Raw genomic sequence first — 8,985 nt, forward strand, 5'->3', positions numbered from 1 at the left:
TGGCGGCCCGTGCCTCGATTTCCCCGCGGCTCAGAAGCAGCTCCCGGCCCTCGCGCCGGGGGTGCCGGGGGTGGGCCGCGGGGGCCGGAGGAGGGCGGGGCGGGGCGTAACGCGGGGCTCGCGCGGCAGAGCCCGGGGCGTCCCGGTGGGAGGGGCGGCCGTGGTGGCGGGAGGAAAGGGTGGGGTCGAGCGGGGCGCGCAGGGCTCCGCGGAAGAGCCTCTGGGCCCCGGCTCTAGCTGCTGATTCATCAGGTGTCTGTGTCCGCCTGCCCGGGCGCGGGGGTCCTCGGGCGCCGGGGGGAGGGGAAGGCACGTGGCGGGGCCGGGAGGACCCTGCTCGCGCCGGCTTCGCTCCGTCACACGCGTGCCAGAGCCCAGAGGGAGACTTGCTGAGTCATCAGCATGAGGTCACTCGATGCTCGTTCTGAAGTCTGGGGGGGATTTGAGCAAGGGGCCTGGGGTCTAAGGGGCCGGGAGATAGGCGTAGGAGGGAAACCGGGGAAGGGGCCAGGCCCGGGGACTGGGGCACCGGCTCAGGCTCGGCTGGGATGCGAGTTGAAGGAGGAGCGGGCGAGGAGACGGTGGAGGGGCCTCGGGGCAGGTTTTCCGCCCGCGGCAGAATGTGAAGCCCCCGGCCGGCCCATCCCTGTCATCCCCTCCCCTCCCAGGCGTTCTCTTCTCAGGCAGCTGGTCCCCGAGCAGCTCTGGGACAGTTCCCCAAACTGGGAAATAGTTCTCTGAGTGAGAGGAGGGGAGGAGCTTAGGGGGGCCGTGCTTGCCAGGCTGGGAGCAGGCTTTTCCCTGTGACTGGTCTGGTTGGCTAGGCTGGGCAGCCCCTGGGCGGGGAAGAGAGGGATACACCCTGGCCAGAGAGGGAGTGAGTGGGAGAAAGAGGGGTGCCTTTACTCAAGTCCTGGAGGGCAGTGGACAGGGCAGGGGCAAGCAGGTGCAGCTGTACCAGGAAACTGCCCATGAGAGGAAGCAGCAGGACTTTGACATCTGGGGAGTGAGGTGTCTGGTGAGCAGGCCCTGCCCCTCTGCACGGCCTGGCCTTGGGGTTTGGGTCAAGGCTGCAGGTGGTGGTGGCTTTGAGGGTGCCTAGCCTTCGGGGCACAGCAGGCGGGCTGGTGTGGAAGGCATAGAGTGGAGGAATGTGGTCCCCAGTCACCCCAAAGCTGTCCTACTTGAGATTGGGGCACAGTGTCGAGCAGGTGTTAGGAAAGATTATGGCCCTGATGGATGTCGGGCCTCTTGTGGGGGGACAGCCTGAGGGTGGTGTGGTGTGGCCTGGACCACCTTTCCTAACTGGTGGTTCTTGGCCTCCAGGGTGTTTTGTCTGGATCAGAGCTGAACTTAGGAGTTCATGGCTAGGTCGGGCCACCTTGTGGTTTGTCTTCAGGGATACCCCCTGCCCCCAACACACACACACACACACACACACACACACACACACACACGGATACCCCCTGCCCCCAACACACACACACACACACACACACACACACACACACACTCTTAGCCTTGGGCTTGTAGATGCCAGATGTGTAACACTTCAGCTGACCTTTTGGCTGGAATTTCTTCCTACCTTAGGGAAATGTAGATTCCTCAAGGAGTATTTCTGTAAGTCTTGTCATTTCTTTATGCTTAGGTGGAAATGAAGTTTGAAACATTTTTCAGAATGGCTTTCAGTCAGTGGCTGAGGGATTTGGGAGGAGGTGGTTCCGAAGGGCAGAGTGGGAGTAAGGCCAGGCTAGGTTGGGGCCATGCTTGTTGGGGACATTTGGCCACTCGAGTTTGCAGTCCACCAAAAGGAACAGGGGCGGGCGGTCTTGGCTCCTGCCCAGTGCCCACATCCTAGAGTTTGGGCCCAGGTAAAGGGGTGGAGCTCTGGGAACCTGTTTTCCCTTCCCAGCCGGTCCACAGCCTGAATAGGTGGCCCAGGGTACGTTGGTGGTTTCAGGCCCTGGGGACTGCCCGTGCCTTCTCCCCCAGGTGGCTCGGCCTGTTGGGGGCGTGGAGCCGGGAAGGATTACCGGGGCCCCAGCTCCGGTTCGGCCCCTGACGAGGAGGAGAGGAAGCTTCTCCTCAGTCCGGCCTCAGGGCTGCTCCCTGGCTGGTACTAGAGGTGCCCTGAGCTCTCCCTAAGACGTCCATGTCCAAAGGCCATCTCAGTCACATCTGTGTGCGTCCCCGGTGGACCGAGGCCGGGGCTCTGCAGAGGCCCGCCCCTCCCCCGCCGCACGCACCCGTCCGCTGCACCTTTGGTGGGGAGGCGAGCGGCTGCACTTGTGCTGAGTTCAGGCCTTCTGCGGAGGGAGAAATCTGTCGAGGAGGCACATTTCAGCTCCCAGCCGCCACGCTCGGCACTTTTCTGTGTGATCTCTTCAGGAAGTCACCGGCGTGCTCAGCATTCGGAGGGGAGGGAGGATGCGAGTGGGAAAAGCTGGCGGTGGGCCTTTTCCTTTGGGCTGGCAGTGGCTGGGCCCAGGGCAGTGTCCCTGCACCCCGACTCAGACTCAAGACTAGGGGAGCCCCTCCGGCTCTGCCATGAGGGCCTGGCCTCCAGGGTGGGTTTGGGGACCTGAGGATCCTCTGACCATCTTCTCCATCCTCTGCCCTGGGACGCCCGCCTCCGAGCCCAGAGTGGCCTGGCTGTGATGAGGCGCCTCCTGGGGCCAGGTTGGGTGAGGCGGGGGCTCCACCCTGGAGCTGGCTGCACCTCCACATCCCTCCCAGCCCAGACTCTGTCTCCCCAGTGGGTAAGAGACCGCGGTCTGTGTTAGTCCTGCAGCCACGTACTTCTTTCTGAGCCTGACCTGGAGAGCAGGGGGTGAAGGGGGTGGAGTGGGGGGCTGGCTGAGCCAGAATTGCCAGGATTAGATGCACAGAAATGTCCTTGGCAGGACTTCAAGAAGGAGAAAGTGAGGGCAGAGTGTGGGAGGGGCATCTGAGTGGGTGCCAGGGTGGCCCTTCAGTCTGGCCCCCCAGCTCACTTCTTGTTCCCTGCGCTGTGGGCAGTGACCCCAGGCAGGGAACTGAGGGGGCTGGGAAGGCCCTCAGGTGACCAAGCAGGCACTCTGATGAAACTGAGGATGGGGTGGGGCAGGGGCACACGATGCTGCAATCCGAAGCCACAGGAAGGTTGCCCCATCGGCAGTGGGGGTGGACTGAGTCCGACCCGACCCGCGCAGGAGGGCCTGCCACCCGGAGGGCTGGGGGGGGGTCCCCTCCATGCTGGAAAGAGGTGAGTTCTTTAGAGTGAAAAGTCTGGGAGAATCAGGACTCTCCTGCAGCTTCCCCTTGGCCTGAGTCCCCACTGGCTCCTAAGCCTTGGTGGGGGCAGGGCCAGTTGAAGGGAGGTGGCTGTGGGAGGGGGGACCCCAGAGGACACACGTGCAAGGTCGCCGGCCCTACCTGCCGTTGGCCAGGCTGGCCTGTCCGGGCCAGCAGTGCTCAGCTCAGGCTGTGGGTTCCCTGGGGCTGTGCTGGCTGGCAGCCTTGGGGAGTGCCAGGCCAGGACGGTGAGGGAGCTGGAGCGGGCGCAATGTGCTGAGTCAGCGTGACTCGCCAGGAACAGCCACGCTCCGGGGCACACACTGGGGTTATTTTTAAAGCTCCCGGCTTCCTTCTAGGCTGGCCCCTCCTGCATCCCTCTCCTTTCTTCCCAAGCCCCTTTTCTGGTCTCTGCCTTTCCAGCAGCCCCTCCGTTCCCCTTTCCTGCGTCAGACGCACTGCGTTCTCTAGGGACGAGGGATCAGGGAACAAGCAGCCTTGCCAAAGGGTGGTCCTCGGGGCCAGGTCTTGGGAATGGTCAGGTGAGAAGCGAGGCTGGGGGCGGGGCCTCTCCCCAGGCTCTCTGTGGACTGGGGAGGGAAGGGGGAGTTCTCCAGGGTCCTGACCTCTGCTCCCTGTCTCGCAGAGTGCCTCGTGCTGTGCCCCCCGGGTTATGACGACCCCCAATAAAGGAAACAAGGCCTTGAAGGTGAGCAACCTGGCTGGACTCCTGAGGAGGGGGTGGCTTCGGGGCAGGCGGTCCCGCTGGGCCTTGAGCTCCTGCTCTGTCCTGCCCCCAGGTGAAGCGGGAGCCAGGCGAGAATGGCACCAGCCTGACTGATGAGGAGCTGGTGACCATGTCGGTGCGGGAGCTGAACCAGCACCTGCGGGGCCTGTCCAAGGAGGAGATCATCCAGCTGAAGCAGCGCCGGCGCACGCTCAAGAACCGCGGCTACGCAGCCAGCTGCCGCGTGAAGCGGGTCACCCAGAAGGAGGAGCTGGAGAAGCAGAAGGCGGAGCTGCAGCAGGAGGTGGAGAAGCTGGCCTCCGAGAACGCCAGCATGAAGCTGGAGCTCGACGCGCTGCGCTCCAAGTACGAGGCCCTGCAGAACTTCGCCAGGACGGTGGCCCGCAGTCCCGTGGCGCCGGCCCGGGGCCCCCTCGCGGCCGGCTTGGGGCCCCTCGTCCCTGGCAAGGTGGCTGCCACCAGCGTCATCACGATAGTAAAGTCCAAGACGGACGCCCGATCGTAGGGACGCGCGCTTGCCCGGGCGGGTCTGCAAGGGGCCATTAGGCGCATGGCGAGTTTGGCAGCCCTGTCCCCTTCTTTCTCCCCTCCTCCTCTTCCTCTCCTGCCTCCTCCCTTCCCTGCAAAGCACAACCTGCACCCCTGGGGCGCCGGGCTGAGCCCCTTTGATCTCGTGGTTGTCATCGTGTGTTTTGTACGTTGGGATTGGTCAGTTTGGCGGTGATGTGGGGTTGCCTCGGCCCCTTGTACCAAGGCCGTGCAGGCTTGGAATCCAGAGTTGGCCCTGTGGCAACAGAAAGATCGAATGAGCTCTCGGGGGCTCGCGTGTCTGAGCGGGGAGGGCTCTGAGGCAGGAGGCTGCTGTCCGTTCCGCTCCCGGGTGGCCCACAGGCCCCGCCGGCTGCTGCCTGGCAGGGGGCTGTGACTCACTCTCAGTGCGGCCAGCAGGCGTAGATGGGCTCTGCTCCCACGAGTAGGGTGCCCCTGAGGGCCCTGGATGGCCGGGCAGCAGCCTGGGCGCTCTGGCCACTGGGACGGGCGTAATGTGGCTTTGGGCCAGGGCCCGCGGCGCTCAAGCCTGACGCATTGCACTGAACAAGACCAAATCACTGGTTGTGAACATTCGTGAAGGGTGTGTCCAGTGTCCTGCGACGGGTCCCGTGTCACTGTTTACATGACCTATCTGTGTGGTTACGTGGCCCTTTATTTAAAAAGAGAGGAGTTCCTTTTACGAAGTTATTAAATTATATGTTTAAAAGCTAAAGAAAAAAGAGCTGCAGAGTATTTATAAAACTGTCTTTTTAAAAAAAAAAGCAAGAACATTTGACCATATATATGGAAAAGGGAAGAAAGTATCATAGAAACTTTGCTAGTTTAACAAAAGAAAAAAAAAACAAAAAAATTCCTTTCTTGTAAACTTATGGACAAGTCTTTGTGGCTGTTGGAGTTTAGTTTTTATATACACAGAGTTATCAGACGTTATTTATAAAACTTAGTTTTAAAAAAGAAAAAAAAAAGAAAAGCCAAGCCGTGGGCGACCGCAAGGCGCATCCTGGCACCTTCTTTGCTATCTCTTTTGCAATTGTACCGAAAGTGACTTACTCCTTCGCCCTTCCTGCTTCCGTCTCTTGCCGGTGCCGTGGTGTCGTCCGTGCCTGGTGAGGTCTTGTGCAGCGTCACGTGCTGGTGCTTCTGGTGACCTTTGACCTGTGGGTGTCACTTCTCGTGTCTGTTATTCCTGTGTTTGTTTTTTGGATTTGGTTGTGTTTTTGCTTCCGCCAGCTTGCCGGGCCCAGACTGGGGCACCGGGCAACTCCTGCTCCCGGAAAACCCCGGGGAATCTGCCCAGCAGCCCAGCCCTGCTCTGCCTTGGAGCCGGGACCCCAGAGGAGCAGATCCGGGGCTCTGCCACTCCCACCCCAGCACAGCCTTGGCTTCGCATGTGTGTCCTAGGCTTGGGCTGATCCGGTGGCAGAGTAGGGGAGGCTGGGGGCCATCGCAGAGGGTGCCCCCTGCCTCCATGCCCACCGCCCTGGCCAGGGGCTGCAGATTCGCAGGGACCTAGGAGTCACTAGGGGCCCCCGGGTGTCTTCCTTCTGGCCTCTGGTCAGCATGCTTGGGCTCCGGCCTCCGACCCCAGCTTTGTTCCTGTGGGCTCCCCGTGGGCCTCTCAGGGAGCCCACGTGTCCCGGCAGTGCTGCCGTGCCGTACGTGGTGCTTCCCGGGCAAAAGCAGGTGGTTTGAGGCCTCCCCTGGGGCGTCCCCTGCACCCTGCCTGCGGGCGGGGGCGGGGGGTCTCCGCCCATGCCAGACAAGGGCTACAGGGTCAGGGCCCGGGTCCTATCTCTCCCCTCGCCCTGACCGTGCTCCAGCTCTGGGCTCCGGGCCTTCTCTCGCCTCCCTCTGGGGTCTGTGTCTTCCAGGGATGCGCCGGTCAGCTCGAGGGGTCATTCTCTCCGGGGCCGAGCCTATCTCCCCGTGGCTCCTCGGCAGGGGCAGCCTGTCTTCCAGACCGGGCTTGGGAAGTTCTCGTAGGCCTGCTCTCAAGAGGCCACTGCCCTGTCTCTGGCCACGTGGGCCTTGGCATCTCCAGGGGCCCTGAACCCCAGTGAAGCGCACACGTGTGGGCTGGCGAAGAGAAGACCAGTGGCCTGGCAGGTGTAACTCGTGGGCTACAGGCAGGATTTCCATCCCAGAGCCCGACCCAGTGTGCCCAGGGCTCGGAGCAGGGGCATGCTGTCAGTTTCCGTCGTGTTAATGGGCTTCCCTTGGCCCTAGAGACTCAAGTCATTCCCGGTTGTACCCAGGTCGGCCTGCAGTGGAGATTTTGACCGTTGACTCTCAATACTTTGTGGCTTCCTGTCCCTCCTTGCTGTCTGGCTTTGTCTACCTAGGGTCTAGATGAAAGCTGTGGATGTTGGTTGTAGCCGCAGTGAGTTGGAATCTCATCACGAGAATCCCGGGAGAAGGGTCATGTCCATGCTCTCCATGTCTGTTTATGGTCCCGACACTTCTGTCCTCGCCGGGAGGTAGCTGTCCATCTGCCAGGCTGGAGACCTGGAGAGGAGAGAAAGGAGGTGGGTTTGGAAGTCCGGAGGCGGGTTGGAGGATGGGCACAGGTGGAACAGAAATTGCAGGTCCTTGGTTTAGGTAATAGAGGAAGCTTCTGGAATTACTGAGACCGTGCTTTCCTTCAGAGTTTTTGGAGTTGGAGCAACTGTTCCTTGGGTCTGGGAGTACATCCTGCTCCCATCAAGCCAGCCCCACAGGGCCACTCTGCCCTCTGCCCTTTCCCCTTCACCTTGGTTTCTTGACAGTAGATCCTGTGTCCATATGTGACCGGTTGGTGTCTTTCTGATTCTTGTTAATTCAGTTTTCCTGCTGTGAGGGTGTTGTGTTACTTTCTCCTCGACTTTCCTGACACAGCGACTCGAGGGCTTTGGCTGAGGCCAAACCTCCCAAACTTGTCCGCTAAGTAAACCGTGATGTGTACCTTCCCATCTTGCCCTCGCCCTATTCCTCCCCTAACCCGACACGGACACTTAGATTTCAGAGGAGAACCCTGTGGGAACAGGTCAGCTCCTGCCCTGAGTGTGGCCCCAGGGAGACCTCCCCATGGCCCTGGCTGCTACTCAGGGCAGCACTGTCGTTTGTACAGGCGAGAAGACACGGCTGCTCAGCCGTGTGGTGTGTGGGTTTCTGCTTGAGACCAGGTCTCCCCTGGAGGCTTTTCTGCTCTTGCTCCACGCTTCGGGTCTGTGTGCACAACACTGACTGACAGCAGCAGCCTCTCTGGTTGGTTCCTGGGCCCAGAGCTCTGATCAGCAGCAGCCCGCTTTGGGATGGGTGGTCAAGCCCCCTCCTGTCCCTGTTGCCTACCTTTCAGAGGGGGGCCAGTTGGCTAAAGTTCCCATTCACAGCTGGGAAGTCCAAGCCACAGCCTGCAGCACCATTTCCGCTCTGGGATCTTGTAAGTTACTTTTTTAGGCTGTGGTTTGGTGAAAGGAACCAACAGTAACGATTTTTTCCCCCCAAAAGCCACTGAATAATTCTCTTTGGCGCGTTTTTGCCTTCCTGTTGGCTGTCTGGTTTTGGAGCAGGTGGGGAGAGTGGAGGACACGCAGAGGCAGGGGTGTGCCCTGGAGACTGATGGCCTGTCCTGCTTCTGGCCGGTGTGTTTTGTGCATGTGCCATACCTTTGGGCCGGTCACGCACATTTGCACCCCACGCTGGAGCATCAGCCTTGGTACCTGGGTGTCTGGCGAGCCTGAGCTGGAGTGTAGGAGGGTGTGCCCCGATGGACTGCGAGGGGCAGCCCCTCCAGCACCCTTGTATCCCAGCCCCTCCCTTCTCCCCATCCCCTCAATTTGCTACTCCCTGAAGCCTTTAACCAAACAGGAGTGGGTACAGAAAGCCTTCTCCTGGCATCTTAGGGCAACAGGACAAGGGCTGCCCAGTGCGTCCAGCTCTGGTGCTCTCCTGGCGCTGAGAGGCTGGGTCCAAGTGGAGTTGATCAGACCCTGCCTGCCCTGCCTAGGGCTGAAACCAGGGGAGGTGGTGGTACCCTGGGACCTGCCGGGGCAGGCAGGGGTTGTGGAAGATCCAGGTGAGGAGGGGCCTCCCTGGGGCGGGCCGTGGCCTCAGTGCTCACCCCGCCCTGTGCAGTATTTATTGCTAAATTATTGTCCAGGGGGGGCGGCACTGGGCCGGACCCCGGGTATTTATTGCTGTACATAGTGTATGTTTGTGATATATAAGGTTTTCTTTATTTTGTATATGATCAATAAACACCTTTTAAAGAGACTGTCAGGTGCTTCCTTTGCGCGCCGCGCGGGCGGGGCCGGAAGGGCGGGGCGGGCCTTGCGCGCATGCGCCCGTGCGCGGCCTGCCGGGAGGCGGAAGCGGAAGCGCCGGTCTCCCGGGAGAGATGGCAGCCGGGGGTCCCAGCCGCTCGGAGCGCAAGG

General features: G+C 61.1%; 3 protein-coding genes across 5 annotated transcripts in view; all 3 read left to right on the forward strand.

Annotated features, from left to right (window-relative positions):
* The window catches only part of PYCR1 (pyrroline-5-carboxylate reductase 1), an 8,114-nt gene extending 5,991 nt beyond the window's left edge, over positions 1 to 2,123 (forward strand). The window contains exon 10 of the mRNA XM_029927102.1: positions 1,993 to 2,123. Within this exon, the coding sequence (XP_029782962.1) occupies positions 1,993 to 2,123 (131 nt within the window). The remainder of the gene's footprint in view (positions 1 to 1,992) is intronic.
* MAFG (MAF bZIP transcription factor G) lies at positions 314 to 4,690 on the forward strand. 3 transcript variants are annotated; one of them, XM_029928126.1, is made up of 3 exons: positions 314 to 1,018; positions 3,920 to 3,982; positions 4,074 to 4,690. In XM_029928126.1, the coding sequence occupies exons 2-3, from the start codon at positions 3,947 to 3,949 to the stop codon at positions 4,524 to 4,526; spliced, it is 489 nt and encodes a 162-aa protein (XP_029783986.1). In that variant the 5' UTR covers positions 314 to 1,018; positions 3,920 to 3,946; the 3' UTR covers positions 4,527 to 4,690. The 3 variants fall into 3 exon arrangements, with proteins under 3 accessions (XP_029783986.1, XP_029783984.1, XP_029783985.1); XM_029928124.1 differs by lacking the exon at positions 314 to 1,018 and adding an exon at positions 1,452 to 3,244; XM_029928125.1 differs by lacking the exon at positions 314 to 1,018 and adding an exon at positions 3,270 to 3,815.
* A 4,199-nt stretch (positions 4,691 to 8,889) lies between these two features.
* SIRT7 (sirtuin 7) overlaps positions 8,890 to 8,985 on the forward strand; it is a 5,724-nt gene continuing 5,628 nt past the window's right edge. Inside the window, exon 1 of the mRNA XM_029927103.1 lies at positions 8,890 to 8,979. Within this exon, the coding sequence (XP_029782963.1) occupies positions 8,890 to 8,979 (90 nt within the window). The remainder of the gene's footprint in view (positions 8,980 to 8,985) is intronic.

The sequence above is a fragment of the Suricata suricatta genome, chromosome 17, assembly GCF_006229205.1.
Source record: "Suricata suricatta isolate VVHF042 chromosome 17, meerkat_22Aug2017_6uvM2_HiC, whole genome shotgun sequence".
NCBI lineage: Eukaryota > Metazoa > Chordata > Mammalia > Carnivora > Herpestidae > Suricata > Suricata suricatta.

Coding starts and splice junctions, on each gene's coding strand:
- MAFG (XM_029928124.1), top strand. CDS start 3,116: ATGCTGCAATCCGAAGCCACAGGAAGGTTGCCCCATCGGCAGTGGGGG. Junction 3,245..3,919: donor CCCCTCCATGCTGGAAAGAG/GTGAGTTCTTTA, acceptor CCTGTCTCGCAG/AGTGCCTCGTGCTGTGCCCC. Junction 3,983..4,073: donor AAGGAAACAAGGCCTTGAAG/GTGAGCAACCTG, acceptor TCCTGCCCCCAG/GTGAAGCGGGAGCCAGGCGA.